At 45.5% G+C, this 19,787-nt stretch overlaps 1 protein-coding gene across 7 annotated transcripts in view; it reads right to left on the reverse strand.

Annotated features, from left to right (window-relative positions):
* The window catches only part of LOC127030281 (zinc finger protein 585A-like), a 78,188-nt gene that overhangs the window by 19,970 nt on the left and 38,431 nt on the right, over nucleotides 1-19,787 (reverse strand). For 4 of the 7 annotated variants that reach the window (XM_050916487.1, XM_050916489.1, XM_050916490.1 and 1 more), the window contains exons 6-8: nucleotides 18,097-18,971; nucleotides 9,603-11,190; nucleotides 6,487-6,666 (exon numbers count right to left, since the gene is read on the reverse strand). In XM_050916487.1, the coding sequence (XP_050772444.1) occupies nucleotides 10,220-11,190; nucleotides 18,097-18,971 (1,846 nt within the window). In that variant the 3' untranslated portion in view covers nucleotides 6,487-6,666; nucleotides 9,603-10,219. Of the gene's footprint in view, nucleotides 1-6,372; nucleotides 6,667-9,602; nucleotides 11,191-18,096; nucleotides 18,976-19,787 lie in introns of those variants that run through there. The other 3 variants (XM_050916493.1, XM_050916491.1, XM_050916492.1) reach the window with 3 other exon arrangements.

Consider the following 19,787-nt stretch of genomic DNA (forward strand, 5'->3'; position numbering starts at 1 on the left):
AACACTCATGTCTGACTCTGTACTAAGGGCCCCAGACTTTGACAAACCATTCCTAGTAACCACAGATGCATCTGAGCGTGGTGTAGGAGCAGTTTTAATGCAGGAAGGACCGGATCAAGAATTTCCTCCTGTCGTGTTTCTCAGCAAGAAACTGTCTGAGAGGGAAAGCCACTGGTCAATCAGTGAAAAAGAATGCTACGCCATTGTATATGCCCTGGAAAAGTTATGCCCATACGTTTGGGGACGGCGTTTCCAGCTACAAACCAACCATGCTGCGCTAAAGTGGCTTCATACTGCGAAGGGAAACAACAAAAAATTTCTTTGATGGAGTTTAGCTCTCCAAGATTTTGATTTTGAAATTCAACACATTTCAGGAGCTTATAACAAAGTAGCTGATGCACTCTCCCGTGAAAGTTTCCCAGAATTAACTGCTTAAATTGTCCTTGGAATGTGAAAAATCTTGTAGTTTTACATAATTAGTAGTATATGTAAAGGTGCATGTGTTTTATTAACCTGTTTATTCTAAAGTTCTAGGAAGAAATCACCCCCAGTGTGGTTCCACACTGTCTGAGATTTGGGGCGCGTGTCATAAACAGATGGTTAAAGATTAATGCCTCTTTTACCTGTAAAGGGTTAAAAAGTTCACCTAGCCTAGCAAACACCTGACCAGAGGAACCAATAGGGGAACAAGATGTTTCAAAAGGAAGGAGGGAAGTTTTTCCTTTGTTTAGTCAGTTTCAGTTTCAGTCAGAGTGAAAAAGATCAAGGAACCAGCCTCTTATCAGAGTAGTATGTTTTAGAAAGGAATAAATAGGTTTATGTTTATTTCTTTGTAACCTGTCTTATGCAATTAGAGGTAGAATCAAATTGGGTATTTGGGTATTTTTTTGTGTAACTAAATTTGTGCCCAGGGGAACATCCTCTGCGTTTTGAATCTGTTGTCTGTCACAGTAGCTGGTATGTTAATCTCTCCCAGAGGGTTTTCTTTTACCTTTCTTTTCTTTAATTAAAAACCTTTTTCTTAATACCTGATTGATTTTTTCCTTGTTTTTAGATGCAAGGGGGTTGGATCTGGATCTACCAGGAGTTGGTGAGAGAAAGGAGGGGGGATGGTTAATTTCTCCTTGTTTTAAGATCCAAGGGATTGGATCTGGACTCACCAGGGAATTGGTGAAGGAGTCTCTCAAGGCTACCCAGGGAGGGGAAGGTTTTTGGGGGAAAGGGTGTGATCCAGACACTGAAAATTCTGGATGGTGACAGCGATACCAGATCTAAGCTAGTAATTAAGCTTAGAAGTGTCCATGCAGGTCCCCACATCTGTATCCTAAAGTTCAGAGTGGGGAAGGAACCTTGACAGTTGCCCTGTTCTCTTCATTCTCTTTGAAGCATATAGCGTTGACCACTGTTGGAAGACAGGATACTGGGCTAGATGGACCATTGGTCTGACCCAGTATGGCTACTCTTATGTTCTTAAGTTACATTCTTGACATTGTTTATGCTCACCACCTTTGGAAAATCGCATGCCTGACTGCCGAAGAAACCTCTGCCCCCACAGTTAATTTGCCAAGACCAAACTGGTTAGCAGTGGACCTCTAGCAGCCAGGAGTGCACAGCTTCCAGATGGTTATAGCAACCTGCTTCTGGATCAACTTCACCACCCACTTGTATGTGTCCTGACACTGCAGAGTCAGGGCAAGCTCCTCACAAAGCTCCAGAAACATCACTCTCTGCATGTGAAAGTTCTGCAGCCACTGCTGGGCATCCCAGGTCTGCATGACAATGTAATCCCACCAGTCTGGGCTTGTGGCCCTTCTCCACAGGTGCTGGACTACATAGGAGGCATCAGCAGTTACACCAAGAATCATGAGCAGCATCAGCCAGTTGACATGTATCTTCCTCCTCCAACAGGAGCCTTCACTAGCTCTGAATCTGCCACCAGCACCTCACCTATGTTTTGCTCACCTTATGAAACAGGAGTGAAAATGCAAGCATGGCAAATTCTTCAAATCGGGCCTCACCCATGTTGCTGGCTCTAGTTGCCGGCAGCCTGCAGACCCAAAACACAGCTTGCCTGGCTGTATTGGCAGGCGAGACAACTTCTGATAAAGTGCTGTGGGAGGGACACTCAGGTGTTTCCATGGTGCACAAGGAACAAAGGGCTGAGGAGGCTACAGCTGGGAGAGCACTAGGAAGCCTGGGAGAGGCTGATTTGACTGGGTCTGCACAGTGCACTGTGGGCACGTGAACGCTAGTGTGAGACTCAGGTCTTGAAATTCTAAACCCAGGGTCACCGTTCAGTGTGGACTCTCTAGCACAGGCTTAGACACACTGAGCCAGCAGATCGAGTCCCACACACCCAGGCTCACATTGCAGTGACTGTTACAGTCTGATGGGGGAGATGGTTACACAACTTGTCTCCTTCCAAAATTTTCCTCTTCACAGAAAGTTTATTTTAAAGCTGATCAACATAAATTCCATTTGAAACAGAAATAATTAAAGTCTCTATTGGGTGTCCATTCTCATATATGCTACTTCTCTCAACCCCTTTGGAGTGAGGTTTTACTTAAGCACTGCTTAATCCAAAGGGGCTGAATTACAGCAAATAAACTTGTCAGAATTAGCCACCATTTTCTAAAATACTGCTGCAACAAAAACAAACAAAACAAAACAAAAAAAAATAAAAGAAACAAAAAACAATATAATTTGCAGTCTTACAATAAAATTCCGGTTATCAAATAATCAGTCTCTTATTCTGTAATGATTAACTTCATGTTTAATTCCATTATCACCGGTAACAACACCACCATATTCAAAGATTACAAAATCATATTGGTTAGTTTTCTCTCAATCCTCATTTCCACCAATGAGCCCTGTGTAATGCTCTGTTCTTCACTAACACAGGTGCCTTCCATTTCTGAGAGTTCATCTGTCTCTGCAGTATGTCTACACTGCAACATAAGACTGTGCATGAGCCCAGGCTCAAGCCTAAGCCCTTTTGCATCTACACTGCAATTGCACTAATTCAGGGCTCAGATCCAGGGTTCCAGGACCTGCAGGGCTGGAGGGCCCAAGCTCAAGTTAAGCTGAGCCCCAAGGCTGAGCCCCATTGCTTTGTAGTGCAGATACAGCCCCGCTTGACTGGGGTCCCAGGAGTCAGCTGGAATTATCCCACAATTCCATGGGACAAATTCCTTAGTCCCCTCTCCCCAACAATCTGCAATCCACTCTACTGAAAACAGAAGCCTTCCCCCCTTTGCAAATGGCAGCTGCTCAGGTCAGCATTAACCCATTCGCTTCTGACTACTGAGCTGTAAGCATGCTATGAGAGAGTCTCCTGAGCGTGCAAAGGAGATTGAATCCATCAAGCCTTTGGCAAAGTAAGCTTCTTCCTGGTAACATTTTCCCAAAGTGCACCACAGTCCTGGAACTAGAACAGCCACACTTTTTTGGTGGGGAAGGGAGACAAGGGATGTGGGTACTTTGACTGGAGTCTGCGCATGTCCAAAAGCATGCCGAACCAGTGCTGGCGAGGCCACGCTGCAGCCACCAGGATGCCCTTCACTTTGTCTCTCTTGATCTTCAATAGGACCTTGTGAACCAGGGGTATCGGTGGGAAGGCGTACAGCAGTGTTCTCATCCAAGGGAGCAGGAAAATGTCAGACAGGGAGCCTCTACTACTTTCAGCACCCCACCATGCACTGGGAGTGACAACCTCGATGGTACTGCAAAGGCCAAAATATCCAAGATGCTGCCCAAGGGCTCATTGAGTTCCTCCACCTCTAACCCCAAGTTTGAGATCACCCTCTTCAAAATATCCTGATAGGCCCTAAAGTCATCTGGAGGGACTGGGTGAGCAGGCTTGGCGACCCCCTTGTCGGGGGACAACGAGGAAGATGGTAACACTCAGTGGGGTACAGGTGCCTCTTCCTCCACTGGAGAGGCTTCTCCCTGAGTTGAAGCCTGAACCTCGGTATCCATGTCAGAACCTGAATCCGGTTCCTGTACTGAGGTAGGGCTGGGGTTGGTTCACCTTCCCAATACGGGTATGGACAATTGCTGGGAGTATGGTCCCAGTATCATAAGGAGCCTGCATGGGTTCCAGTATGGTCAATGTAATGGCCATTGAACTTGTGGCAAGACATCTGCTGCAGGGCTGGTACTGCAGTCTGGTGCGTGGGCTGACCCAGTGCCTCTGGGAACAGGAACCAAGGTCCCTTTCCAACTCCAAGGAGGACTCCTCTCTCAAGGACCAACGCCATGCCTCTCGCTGTCAATTAAGACGCAGAGCCAAACAGCGCCGGGGAGAAGGTGACCGGTGGCGGGAGTCCAAAGAACAGGGCCACGTCGGAGACTGGAGTCGAGTTGGTGGAGAAACACATGGAGACAGAGACCGAAGCATCGGAGATTGGGAATAGAGCGTTGGAGAATGTGATGGTGAGCGGTGCTTGGAGGAGGGTCGTCGGTACTGGGGAGATCAGGAACAAACACTAAGAGGCCGACAATCCGTGTCTTATGGCCGGGGACTGGGAGCATTGAGCTGGGGAAAGAGACCGTGGATGCAGTGCCGGAGACTAGGGCTGTGAGGCTGGGGAGTGGTGCTGAGACTCTAGTGAATGGCGACACCCAAGCAACCACTGGGGCAGCACATGGGAGGCTTCCCCTTGGGAGGTGGAGCCTTCACTGATTCTGTCAGCGGAGGGAGATCCCATGCAGTGGGAAGCACTGGTAGGGCCATCAGATCTCTGGCCGTTTGGAAGACCTACTGTGTGGAGGGCACCATAAGGTGCATGGCAACCCTGCCGCTCTCAGGAGTTGGAGGCAGTTCCGATACTGGGATCAGAGCCCTGGGTGGGGACGCTGCACCTGATAGGGTGGCCTGACACAGGTCCTTTGCCTGTCACCCTTTTCCCCTTCTTTTTTGAAACCAGAGATCAGCTGCATTCAACATGCTGTTTCTTACGGCACTTTTGCAGCACCAGTGATGGAGCAGTGCTGGAGGAAACCTGGTGCCAGTGGGATGCTCTGTACCAAGGCTGAGGTACTTGGTGCCGAGTAGGAGCATGAGGGTTCTGATCTAGTCTAAGAGACGCTTCCATTGGGAGAGCTTCGAGACCGGTGTCTCTGTCCTTTTGAGTATAAAGCTCTTACAGATTCTGCACTTTTCTTTAATGTGCGATTCCTCAACACACTTCAGAGAGCTTGTGTGAGGGTCGCTGACCAACATGTACTTGTGGTAAATGGCACACAGCTTGAATACCGGGACATGCCCTATCCCTGGGACAAAGTCCCTAAGGAGACTGCCAACTATTTTAACCTAACTACTAATCTAACTAACTTTACTAAGTGAACAATTATATACAAAAAACTACAAAAGTTAACTACAAAGATCACTTTGTGAATTGCAAAGGAAAAAGACATTTCAGTGACCGTCACAGGCAGTAAGAAAGAACTGAAGGGGCACAGGGTCGGCGGCACCTAATATACCGGTGCATAAGCGCAGAACTACAGAGGCACCAGAGCCGGGCCTACGGATACCAATAAGGGAAAAATCTCTGGCAGCCATGCACATGGGCGCGCACACACCTAACATGGAATCGACATGACCAAGCACTCAAAGAAGCACAAAATCTTTGAGACAATGTGACTGCTGTAACTCCTGTCTTCCATAGGGATAGTTAAAGTAAACACTCTTCCTTCGTATATAATGCTGCATTATTCTTTGACTAATAATCATTGATTAATAAATTGATTAAACTTAGTTATTGGACATCTCTTGTTTTTAATGTATTGTGCACCAACAACTAGCGTGATCATGTCCAGTTACTTGAGTTAGTTCTGCAATTTGTGGTATGCCATTGTTCACTGTTTCAGGGTAGAATTTTTTTAATGGTTCTGTTTCCTTGGGAGCATGCCCAAAAGCTTGGAGTATTTTTTCCCAATGGCTGAACTGGACTTGAACTTCCTCCATGTCATCATAGAGGGGCAGGGAAAAGACATGAATAAAATAAGATATTACCCTTTTAGCAAACAGTCATTTGTCTCAAAGTCCCCAAAAAATCTGAGGTACATTCTGACAAACAAAGGTAATATCCAACTGTGAGACCAAACTGCCTTCAGGACAGAGAGAAAAACCCGTAACACAGAAGGGTAGAAGACATTTTCAGTTTCATATAAAATGAAATTCCTGAGCAGCTTATATCTGATAACTCAAAAATCAAAACAGATTCCCCCATTGTGTTCTCCTCTGGTCCATTCAAACTTTCTTCACTCTGTGCCATCTCATTATTATTGATATGTTATGTACAAAAGATTTAATATCAGAGGGGTAGCCGTGTTAGTCTGTATCCACAAAAACAATGAGGATTCCAGTGGCACCTTAAAGACTAACAGATTTATTTGGGCATAAACTTTCGTGGGTATAAAACCCACTTTTTCAGATGCATAGAGTGAAAGTTACAGATTCAAGCATAAAGAAAAGGGAGTTACCTTACAAGTGGAGAACCAGTGTTGACAAGGCCAATTCAGTCAGGGTGGATGTGGTCCACTCCCAATAACTGATGAGATGTCAATACCACGGGAGGAAAAAATGCTTTTGTGATGAGCCAGCCACTCCCAGTCCTTATTCAAACCCAAATTAATGCTGTTAAGTCTGCAAATTAATTGTAGCTCTGCAGTTTCTCTTTGAAGTCTGTTTTTGAAGTTTTTTTGTTGCAGGATGGCTACTTTTAAATCTGTTATTGAATGTCCAGGGAGACTGAAATGTTTTCCTACCGGCTTTTGTATGTTACCATTCCTGATGTCTGGTTTGTGTCCATTTATTCCTTTAAGTAGAGACTGTCTGGTTTGGCCAATGTACATGGCAGAGGGGCATTGCTGGCACATGATGGCATATATCACATTAGTAAATGTGCAGGTGAATGAGCCCCTGATGGTGTGGCTGATGTGGCTGGGTCCTATGTTGGTGTCGCTAGAGTAGATATGGGGATAGAGTAGGCAACAGCGTTTGTTACAGGGATTGGTTCCTGGGTGTGTTTCTGTGCTGTGTAGTTGCTGGTGAGTATCTGCTTCAGGTTGTGGGGCTGTCTGTAAACGAGGACTGGCCTGCCTCCCAAGGTGTGTGAGAGTGGGGGATCATTTTCTAGGATAGGTTGTAGATCATTGATGATGTGCTGGAGAGGTTTTAGCTGGGCTGTACATGATGGCCAGTGGTGTTCTGTTATTTTCCTTGTTGGGCCTGTCCTGTAGTAAGTAACTTCTGGGTACCTGTCTCGCTCTGTCAATCTGTTTCCTCACTTCCCCAGATGGATACTGTCATTTTAAGAATGCTTGATAAAGATCTTTTAGGTGTTTGTCTCTGTCTGAGGGATTGGAGCAAATACGGTTGTATCTTACGGCTTAACTGTAGACAATGGATCGTGTGATGTATTCTGGATGGAAGTTGAAAGGCATGTTGGTAAGAAAAGTGGTTAGGTTTCCAGTATATGGTGGTGTTCATGTGACCATCACTTATTTGTGCTGTAGTGTTCAGGAAATGAATCTCTTGTGTGGATTGGTCCAGGCTGAGGTTGATGGTGGGGTGGAAATTGTTGAAATCCACGTGGAATTCTTCAAGGGCCTCCCTCCCATGGATCCATATGATGAAGATGTCATCAATGTAGCACAAGTAAAGATTTAGCTTCATCACAAGGCGAAAAAGCAGCCAACCTTCCCATCTGCAACAATCCCAGCTCAGCAGGAAAAAGCCTCGAAGCAGCTTTGCCAATAGATGGAAGCAGAGATGAAAACAGAGAATGATTACTCTGTGTTTGGGATCCATTCAAATCCCCCATCTAGGTCTGTGACACTTTCACATCTAGTCCCAGTGACTTTGATTTAGGATCAAAGTGTGATACCTAAGCACAGGGAACATGCAGAACACGGCATCATGTGACATGGGGAGGTTAAATGTTATTGTCATTTACACAGAAGCTAATGCTGCTTGGGCAAGGGGAGATTGTGACAGTGATGGGGAAGGAGGGAATCCCTTTGATTCACCCCATCTCCTTTGGGTGTCACCCAAGGCTGAAATGACACAGTTTTCCTACCCTACTCCTGCTCTTTGTTCTATTTCACTCTATTACACATGAGGAAAATGGTAGAAAAAATATTTCTGTCCAGCACAACCCAGAGCAAGGTGAGAACCACTTGGATTAAGACAATCTGTTCCCAAACAGGAACTCAGTGACCAACAATCACTTTGTAATGGGGGAAATGGTATCAATGTGATGCTCGGGGTTTGTCTAGGGTAGGAAAAATGAGGGAGGTGAGCTCAGGCCGAGGGGAAAGCTAACCCCAGCCACTGTACCCAGGTTATATCAACACTGCAAATGTAGTCATGTTGTTACAACAAGATTGCTGAGCACCTACTTCCATGTACAATCCCAGGGGAGACAAGGCACAGGCCGTTTTTACCTCAGTGTAGTTAGTGTTGACCTAGACTATCTCTCGTACGTGGTGCTGATGGATATTTCTGGCAGGAGAAGAACACACTTCCAACTCCTGTCTTCCACAGGGATTGGTAATGTAGGCACTCTTCCTTTCTGTATTATGCTGTATTAATCTTTGTAATAAAAACCTTACTAATAAATTGATTAAGCCTAGTTATTGGACAGATCTTTTTTAAAATTTATATTGTTGTTATACAACAAATGTGATCGTGTCTAGTTACTTCAATTGGTTCTACAATTTGTGGTACACTGTTGTTTACTGTTTCAGAATAGAAATGTTAAAATGCTACCTATTCCTAGGTAGCACACCAAATAGCTTGGAGTATTCTTTCCCACTGGCTGAACTATACTTGAACTTCCTCCATATGATGATGGAGGAGTGGGGAAAAGACTTATAGAAAATAAGATATTATCGCTTTAGCAAACGGTCATTTGTTTCAAAGTCCCCAATAATTCTGAGGTACATTCTGTCAAACAAAAGTAATATCCAGTTATGAGACCAAACCACCTTCAGGACAGAGAGAAAAACCCACAACACAGAGGGGCAGAAGACACTTTCAGTTTTATATAAAATGAAATTCCAGAGTACCCCTGAAATTCCTGATAACTCAAACTCAAAATAAATTTTCCCAAACTCTCTTCACTCAATGCCATCTCATTATTATTGAGTTATGTTATGTACAAAATATTTAGCTTCATCACAATGGGGGAGGGGAAGCAGCCAATCTTTCCATCTGCAAATAATCCCTGCTCAGCAGGAAAAAGGCCAGAAGCAGCTTTGCCAAGAGATGGAAGCAGAGATGAAAGCATAGAATGATTACTCAGTGTTTGGGATCCATTCAAATTCCACATCCAGGTCTTGACAATTTTACATCTAGCCCCAATGACTGATTTAAGATCAAAGAGTGATACCTAAGCACAGGGAGCATGCAGAACATGGCATCACGTGACACATTGGGAGGTGCAGGGGTAGAACATGGGGAGGATAAACACTATTGTGGCTTACACAGAAGCTAATGCTGCTGAGGCGAGCAAGGATTGTGACAGTCATGGGGAAAGAGGGACTCCTTTGATCCTTCAGGTGTCACAGAGGCTGAAATGACACATTTTTCCTACCCCTGCTATTTGTTCTATTTCAATCTATTTTAATTGAGGAAAATGATAGAAAAAAATACTTTTGTCCAGCACAGCCCTGAGCAAGGTGAGAACAACTGGTACTGAGACAATCTGTCCCCAAGGGGCTAAGAATCATTTTGTAATGGGGGAATGGTATCAACTTGATCCTTGGGGTTTGTCTAGAGTAGGAAAAATGATGCAGGAGAGCTCATCAAGGAGAAATATAACCCAGCCACTGTCCCGGGGTTATGTCGGTACTGCAAATATAGTTGTGTTGTTACATGATCACTAAATTGAGCAGTTACCTCCATGTACAATCCCAGTGGAGACAAGGCACAGGTAGTGTTTACCTCACTGTAGCTAGTCAAGGTCAAACCCATCTCCCTCACCTGGTGCTGATGAATATTTCTGGCAGGAGGTGGATACAGTCCCAGGTGATATCAGACAGAGAAGTTGATAAAGGATGATGGGATTCACCCCAAAGAAGAAGGGGCAAAAAACAGAGGCAGGCAACTCATGTGGCGCTGAGACACCACACTGAAGAAAATGGTGCAAATTACTTGGGATTTATTTTACAAAAAAATCTTTGGCCAGCTGTAGTCAAGAGGTTTATGGCATTACTGGCTTGTGTGGATTCTCTTATGTCTGATAAAAGCTGACCTCTGTCTAAAACTTTTGCTGCACTCAGGGCATGTGAAGGGTCTCTTTACTGTGTGAATTCTTTGATGCGTGATGAGGGTTTTCCTCTCACTAAATCTTTTCCCACATTCGGAGCATGAGTAGGGGCGTTCTCCTGTGTGGATTCTCTGATGTGATATAAGATGTGAACTCTGGCTAAAACTTTTATGGCACTCAAAGCATGTGTAGGGTCTCTCTCCATTGTGGACTCTCCGATGTGCTGTCAGGTTTGATCTGTGTTTGAAGCTTTTCCCACACTCAGGGCATGTGAAGGATCTCTCTCCTGTATGGACTCTCTGATGTGTGATGAGGGTTGAGCTCACACTGAAGCTTTTCCCACACTCAGAACATGTGTAGGGTCGCTCTCCTGTGTGAATTCTCTGGTGTGTAATGAGCTGTAATCTTCCATTGAGGCTTTTCCCACAGTCAGAGCATGTGTAGGGTTGCTCCCCTGTGTGGATTCTCTTATGTATGATAAAGGCTGAGCTCCAACGAAAGCTTTTCCCACACTCAAAGCATGTGTAGGGGCTCTCTCCAGTGTGGACTCTACGATGTCTGATAAGGTGTGAGCTCACATTGAAGCTTTTCCCACACTCGGAGCATGAGTAGGGTCGCTCGCCTGTATGGATTCTCTGATGTGTGATAAGGTTTGAGCGCTGATTGAAGCCTTTCCCGCACTCAGCGCACGTATGGGGTTTCTCTCTCGTGTTGATTTTTTCATGGCTAATAAGGTCTGAGCAGCTACTGAAGCTTTTATCGGGTCTACACTGACTCTCACAGGTTTTTGCCTCTGCACAACTCAAAGACACTTTCTCTTTGGATCTTTCTGCGAACATCCCATGTGGCTCTACTTCCTCAGTATTTTCCTTCTTGGGAGTCTTCTTCTTGTTCTCACTCACCATCCCATCACCTGGAAGGACAGAGAGAGAATCCAGACATAGGTCACTCCTTGTGCTGGGGAGAAAGGAAACCTCAGAGAGAGGAATGGAAAAAAGTGAGAACAAACCAAAATAAGTGTGGGAAAGATCAAACAAAATAGGATTTGATTTCCACCCTTTATCTCCACCCCTTCCCCAAAGGATAGAGAGGTGGGCAGTAAATTTTCCCACACTACACCACAATCTAGAGCCAGAGCAGCTATATTAGGTCACTAGAAATTCTGTGTGTGGTCATTTTGACTTGGGTCTTGGCATTGCTGTGTGGACCCCAGAGTCCTAAGTTCTAGCAAAGGTTAGAAAAGTCTTAACACAGGCTTAAAATACAATACAGACACTCAAGACCAGGGTTTTTTCACATGTTATCTGACTCAATTCCCACTAAGCCTGAGCCCTGGTGTACAGTAGGGGCAGGGTCAACCTAAGATACACAACTTCAGCTACGCGTATCTTAGGTCGACTTATCTGGCCGTGAGGATGGCAGCAAGTCAACCGCTGCCGCTCCCCTGTCGACTCTGCTTGCGCCTCTCACGAGCTGGAGTTCGAGTCGATAGGGAGTGCGTTCGGGGATCGATTTAGCTGCATCTAGATGAGACACGATAAATCGATCCCCGATAGATCGATCTCTACCCGCCGATCCGGCGGGTAGTGAAGACCTGCCCTGAGATTATATTGCAGTGTAGATATACATAATGTCTTTTGCTATAAGCATTGGAGGAAGGGGTCTCACACTTTGTTGAAAGATTTGCATCATGAAAAAACCCACCTGTATTCTATTTTATCATTTTCTAATCTGTCAGAGTAGCAGGAGTTGGAGAAATGATGCAAATGCATAAGACACAAGAGCAAAGCTAAGAGACAAATGCATAGAATCAGGATTCCACATTCCTGTATCCTGCAGTTTGAACTTGGAGTCACATTCATTCCTTCACTGACCTTCATCATGTGCACAGCATGGAAGTGCTCCTTGTCCAAAAAGACCGTCAGATGGGGATGCAGGGAGAAGGAATGTCCTCTGAAGGCAGTTTCGCTCTTTGACCCATGAAACTTTGGACCCAAATGGCAAATGACAATTGCTCCAAATTTAATCATGGCATTCTTTGGCACCAGAATGAATTCCCCTGAACTAAGGAGCAGTGTTCTAAAAATAAATAGTTTAGCTGGGCCATAGGTCATCACAGTTTCCATCTCTGCAGTGAAAATCAACCACTGGATAACTGCTATTTCTGCCTGAGTTCTTGTCTAATTCTTGGCCTTGCTTGGGATAACTTGACACTTCTCTGTAGTAGAATCCTTACCAAACCACACCAAATGTCCGTTGTGACAGTGAGGAATAGCTTCCCCAAACATGCTCAGTTTGTTTATTAGATATGGTGGCACAGATCTAAGATAGGGACTAGATCCAGGCCTGGACCAGAATCCCTGTAATCCACCAAAGGTGAGGTGTTTATTAAAAACAGGTATAATTCTGAAGCTGTCTCACATTCAACCATGACTTCATTGTATACATATTTGCAGCATCTACCAGGGGTAAGCTCCTCAAAAATGCCACATTCTCCATCTCTACAGAGGGATTGTGTTTCCCAAATAACAGGCAGCGTGCACCTGATTTGGAAGGAAATGTCTTCAATAGTAACCTCCTGTAGGGCCTGGACAACAATTGCTTTGGGATCCAAATCCATGGGCCTTTTGCCAAATTCCAAGACACTAACTGGGGAATACGCTTCCCAGATATCTAAAACTATATTGCCATATTGCCAAGTGAACAACAGTGTGTTGACCAAACTAGGTTAAAACCCACAGTGCTTCATCACACTAGCTGACAGAACTAGACCAGAGGGATCTGCGATCCAACTACTGAGCAAATTGAGTCAGTATACTCTTCAGCTAAACTAAAGACAAGTGGAAAAATACCCGATTGTGAAATCACGGCAGTGCTGTTGCAATGACAGTTACCATGTAAGAATGGAATTTTACTGAACCCTAAGTTCTACCATGGAACTATTATTCTAGAATGTAGGTTGCTTATCTAAGTTCTCACAATCAGAATTATTATTCAGGGATGTAAATTGTTTTACTACAAACTACCAGTTTGTCTGGATAAGATACACTGGGATATCAGTTCTTATAAGTAAAAGGTTAAAAATGTGATAACTGATAAAAATATAAATGTATTATTGTAGAAAGTATAAGTGAAATAATGATATTTATAATCAAAATAAAAAACTCAATAGTGCATAGGTAAAGTATATAATATCTGAAGCCTTTGTATTCATGTTAACTTCTGACAAACTGTATGGTAGGTAGATGCTGCAGCCTTCGTAAAAACATCTGCTTTGTGTTGTGCTAGAAAGCTTAGCAAAAATTAAGATACAAGAAGCTTGTAAAATACATTTAAATACAACAGCTTCTAGGTGTTTTGCTATATCTAGCTACGACAATATATATGAAATTAGGTGAGAGAAAGTCTGTGAATTCAATAATTAGCCTATATTAATAGTATATACAGGTCTGTCGCATCTTATGCGCATTTAACATGCGCAAATACAGCTTTACGCGGTGCACAAAAACAAAAGAAAGAAAAATAATAATTTAAATACTGTACCTGCCTGGTTTTGTTTGTTTATTTGTTTGGCTGATGACTTTCAGTGCGCCACTGTAGGGGGCAGAGGACAGGAGTGGCTGCGCCCTGCTAGGAGCGGGCTGTGCACTCTGTCTGCCCCAGCTAATGCCAGGTCTGCAGCAAGCCCGGCAGCCCGCATCCTTCCCTCCCCACCGACCGATTACTTTCAATTCACCTGCAGTGGGAGCGGCACGGAGCCCTCGAGGCAGGCGGCGTGGCAGGAGGGGCTGAGTGGCGAGTGCCCTGGCTGAAGAAAGCCCTGGCCACCCCACTTCTCTCTCTCCCCCCCGCCCCACTAGCAGGGGCACGCACTCCACTGGCCAGGGCATGTCTGCAGCGCAGGGAGTCCCACTAGCCAGACTGCAGCCGCCGGCCACCTAGAGGCTCACCAGTGCAGCCGGGGGATGCAGCCGCAAGCTGCCAAGTAAAAAGCACCGAAAGTTTGCACCTTGTTTTGTTGTTGTTATTGTTTTGGTTAGCCACTCCAGCCACTCTGTACCCTGGTTTTTTTGTTGTTGTTGCTTCGCCACTCTGGCTGCCCTTTTTCTTTTTTGCTTGGGGCGGCAAAAAAGCCAGAGCCCGCCCTGCCTGTAGTGCGGGCGATTCCGCCTGCCATTACACTCAATGTAATTTTGACTATATGTGATTTTTGCTTTACGTGCCGACTGCGGAACATAACCCCAGCGTAAGATGAGACAGACCTGTACAGTATAAAAATTACATATAATATCACATATATTTCCTGAACTGTCCTCGTGTTAATATCTTCCAAAATGCTTTTTCACTTACATTAAACAAAGAGCTGAAACATTGTAATTACGGGCTAGGCACAAACATAGCATAGATCAGTGCTTCTCAAAGTTGGGCTGCCACTTGTTCAGGGAAGGCCCCTGGCAGTCCAGGCTGGTTTGTTTACCAGCCACGTCCGCAGGTTTGGCCGATCGGGGCTCCCACTGGCCGCAGTTCGCTGCTCCAGGCCAATGGAGGCTGCAGGAAGGGCGGCCAGCACATCCCTCGGCCCGCGCCGCTTCCTGCAGTCCCCATTGGCCTGGGACAGCAAACCATGGCCAGTGGGAGCCACGATTGGCCAAACCTGCTGTTTCAGAATAGAAATATTAAAATGCTACCTGTTCCTAGGTAGCATGCCAAATAGTTTGGAGTATTCTTTCCTGCTAGCTGAACTACACTTGAACTTCCTCCATATCATGATGGAGGAGTAGGGAAAAGACCCATAGAAAATAAGATATTATCGCTTTAGCAAATGGTCATTTGTCTCAAAGTCTCCAATAATTCTGAGGTACAGTCTGTCAAACAAAAGTAATATCCAATTATGAGACCAAACCACCTTCAGGACAGAGAGAAAAACCCACGGAACAGAGGAGCAGAAGACACTTTCAGTTTCATATAAAATGAAATTCCAAAGCAAGTTATGTCTGATCACTCAAAATCAAACACATAGAGAGGTACAGGGGTAGAACATGGGGAGGATAAACGTTATTGTGGCTTACACAGAAGCTAATGCTGCTGGGGCGAGCAGGGAGTGTCACAGTGATGGGGAAGGAGGGAATCCTTTTTATTCACCCCATCTCCTTCAGGTGTCACAGAGGCTGAAATGACCATTTTTCCTTATGCCGCTCCTGCTCTTTGTTCCATTTCAATCTATTTTAATTGAGGAAAATGGTAGAAAAAAAATTATTCTGTCCAGCACAACCCTGAGCAAGGTGAGAATAAGTGGGATTGAGACAATCTGTCCCCAAGAGGGAATACTGTGGGTAGGTCTACACTACGGGATTACTCCGATTTTACAGAAACCAATTTTTGGAAACAGATTGTATAAAGTCGAGTGCACGCGGCCATACTAAGCACATTAATTTGGTGGTGTGCATCCATGTATTGAGGCTAGCGTCGATTTCCAGAGCGTTGCACTGTGGGTAGCTATCCCATAGCTATCCCATAGTTCCCGCAGTCTCCCCCTCCCATTGGAATTCTGGGTTGAGATCCCAGTGCCTGATGGGGCAAAAACAGAGTCGCGAGTGATTCTGGGTTAATGTTGTCAGACAATCCTCCCTCCATGAAAGCAATGGCGGACAATCATTTTGCGCCCTTTTCCCTGGATTGTCTGGGCAGACGCCATAGCACGGCAACCATGGAGCCCTTTCAGCCTTTTTTCACTGTCATCATATGTCTACTAGATGTTGCTAACAGACATGGTACTGCAGTGCTACACAGCAGCATCCCCTTGCCTTTTGCAAATTAGCAGAGATGGTTCCCAATCATATTGTACTGTCTGCTGCTGTCATGGGTACTTCTGGCTAGTCTTGTTGAGGTCAGCCTGAGGCGCATGGATAAAAATGGGAATGACTCCCCAGGTCATTCCCTTCTTTACATTTTGTCTAAAGGGAGAGTCAGTCCTGCCTAGAATATCAGACAAGTCTGCTAAAGAACCAGAGAGGCAAACAGTCGCTCCGGGTCAGAGCCCCAGACATCCCGCAAAAATGATGAGCTGCATGCCATTCTAGGCGGTGCAACAACCCCCCCCATTGCTTCCCTCCTCCCACACCCCTCCTGGGGTACCATGGTAGCTATCTCCCCATTTGTGAGATGAAGTAATAAAGAATGCATGAATAAGAAACAACACTGACTTTATTGCCTCTGCAAACAGACATCAAATAGGGGAGGGGAGGGCAGCCTCCAGCCTTCCAGGCAGCAGTGAATCTCCATTAGACAAAGCTTAAAGAAGAGAATGACCGGGAGTCATTCCCATTTTTGCCCAGGTGCCCCCAGCCGACCTCACCGAGGCCAGCCAGGAGCACTCACGGGACGACGATGACGGATATCAGTCATACTGCACTGTCTGCCATCCGCAAGGGAAGGGAAGGGAAGGGGATGCTGCTGTGTAGCGCTGAAGCACCACGTCTGCCAGCAGCATCCAGTAAACACACGGTGACATTGAAAAAAGGCAAGAAACGATTTTTTTCCCTTTGGTTTCACAGGGGGGGAAGGGGCTGACGATACATACCCTGAACCACTTGTGACAATGTTTTTGACCCTTCAGGCTTTGGGAGCTCAGCCAACAATTCAAATGGTTTTCAGAGAGTGCGGGAACTGTGGGATAGCTACAGTCGTCAGTCGCCCCTCCCTCCGTCAGCGTCCATTTCATTCTTTGGCTTTCTGGTACGCTTGTCCCAGCTCCTTAAGTTTCACGCAGCACTGTATTGAGTCCCTGTTGTGGCCTCTGTCCATCATGGCCTTGGAGATTTTTTCAAACACTCCGGCATTTCGTCTTTTGGAACGGAGTTCTGATAGAACAGATTCATCTCCCCATACAGAGATCAGATTCAGTATCTCCTGTACGGTCAGTGCTGGAGCTCTTTTTTGATTCTGGGACTGCATGGTCACCTGTGCTGATCAGCACTCCATGCTAGGCAAACAGGAAATGAAATTCAAAAGTTCGCGGGGCTTTTCCTGTCTACCTGGCCAGTGCATCCGAGTTCAGTTGTTATCCAGAGCAGTCACAATGGTGCACTGTGGGATAGCTCCCAGAGGCCAATACTGTCAAATTGCGGCCACACTAACCCTAATCTGAAATGGCAATACTGATTTCAGCACTACTCCCCTTGTTGGAGAGTACAAATAACAATATTAAGAGCCCTTTATATGGAAATAAAGGGCTTCATTGTGTGGACGGGTGCAGCGTTAATTCAGTTTAACGCTGCTAAATTCAAAATAAACTCATAGTGTAGACCAGGCCTGTGAGTAACAATCACTTTCTAATGGGGGAATGGTATCAATGTAATGCTTGGGGTTTGTCTAGACTAGGAAAAATGATGGAGGTGAGGGGAAAGCTAGCTCCAGCTACTGTACCCAGGTTATGTCTGCACTGCTAATGTAGTTGCGTTGTTACAACAAGATTATTAAGATGAGCAGCTACTTCCATGTAGAACCCCACTGAGGACAAGGCATGGGTAGTTTTTACCTCAGTGTAGCTAGTCATGGTCAACCCATCTTCCCCACCTGGTGCTGATGGATATTTCTGGTGGGAGGACACAATCCCAGGAGATATAAGAGAAAGAAGTTAATAAAGTTTGATGGGAATGACTCCAAAGAAGGGGAAGGGGCAAAAGACAGAGGCAGGAAACTCACATGGAGCTGAGAGACCACACTGAAGAAAATGGTACAAACTATGTGGAAATTCGCTAATGTATTTCTTTAAAAATCTTTGGCCAGCCCTAGTCAAGACATTTATGGCATTACTCGCCTGTGTGGATTCTCTTATGTCGGATAAAACTTGAGCTCCAACGAAAGCTTTTCCCGCATTCAGGGCATCTGTAGGGTCTCTCTCCAGTATGGATTCTCCGATGTCTGATGAGGTATGCACTGACTTTGAAGCTTTTCCCGCACTCAGGGCATGTGAAGGATCCCGCTCCAGTGTGGATTCTCTGATGTGTGATAAGGTGTGAGCGCTTGATGAAGCTTTTCCCGCACTCCGAGCACTTGTAGGATGTCTCTCCCGTGTGGACTCTTTGGTGTCTGATGAAGTATGAGCTGTCTTTGTAACTTTTCCCACAGTCAGAGCATGTCAAGGAGCCCCCTCCTGCGTGGATTCGCTGATGTCTGATGAGGTGTGAAGTCACACTGAAGCTTTTTCCGCACTCAGAACACTTGTAGGGGCGCTCGCCTGTGTGAATTCTATGATGTCTGATAAGGTGTGAGCTCTCACTGAAGCTCTTCCCGCACTCAAAACACTTGTAGGGTCGCTCTCCAGTGTGGATTCTCTCATGTATGATAAAGTTTGAGCTTCGATTGAAGCTTTTCCCACACTCAGAGCACGTGTAAGGGCGCTCTCCTGTGTGGATTCTCTGATGTGTGATAAGGTCTGAGCGCCGAGTGAAGTGTTTCCCGCACTCAGAGCACATGTACGGTCTCTCTCCCATGTTGATTCTATCATGTCTAATAAAGTCTGAGCCACCACTGAAGGTTTTCTCTGGCCTATGCTGACTCTCACAGACTTTAGCCTCTGCACAACTCCAAAATATTTTCCATTTGGATCTTCCTGCTAATGTCCCATGTGGTTCTACTTGCTCAGCATCCTCCTGGCAGGAGGTGGTCTTCTTGTTTTCACTCACCATCCCACTGCCTGGAAGGAGAGAGAATCCAGATATCAGTCACTCCCTGTGCTGGGGATAAAGGAAACCTTAGGGAGGGATAGCTCAGTGGTTTGAGCATTAGCCTGGTAAACCCAGGGTTCTGAGTTCAATCCTTGAGGGGGCTATTTAGGGATCTGAGGCAAAAATCTGTCTGGGGATTGGTCCTGCTTTGAGCAGGGGGTTGGACTAGATAGCCTCCTAAGGTCCCTTCCAACCCTGATAGTCTATGATTGATAGAGTCTATGAAAGGAATGGAAAAAGGTAGAAACAAACCAAAACAAATGCTTGGGAGATATAAAAGAAAGCAAGATTTGATTTTCACCTTTACCGCCCATCCTCATATCTCTTCCCCAGAAGACAAAGAGGTGAGCAGTAAATTTTCCCACAGTGCACCACAGTCTTAGAGCTAGAGAGGGCACATTTTGGGAGGGGAAACTAGTGACTCTGGAATGTGGTTACTTTGACTCAGGTCTGGGCACTGCTGTGTGGACCCCAGTGCCCTAGGTTCCAGCACAGGCTAAAAAAAGTCTTCACATAAGGTTAAAATATAATGTAGATACTCAAGCCCATGGTTTCTTCAAGATCGCTAAGCTGAGCAGCTAACTCCATGTACAATCCCAGTGCAGATAAAGCACAGGTACTTTTTACCTCACTGTAGGGTCAACCCCATCTCCCCAATCGGGCACTGATGGTATTTCTGGCAGGAGGACAACACAATCCCAGGACATATCAGACAAAGCGTTGTGAAAGAAGGGGGAGGTGCAAAAGACAGAAACAGGCCACTCTTATGGAGCTGAGACCA

This window comes from Gopherus flavomarginatus, chromosome 10, assembly GCF_025201925.1.
Source record: "Gopherus flavomarginatus isolate rGopFla2 chromosome 10, rGopFla2.mat.asm, whole genome shotgun sequence".
Lineage (NCBI taxonomy): Eukaryota > Metazoa > Chordata > Testudines > Testudinidae > Gopherus > Gopherus flavomarginatus.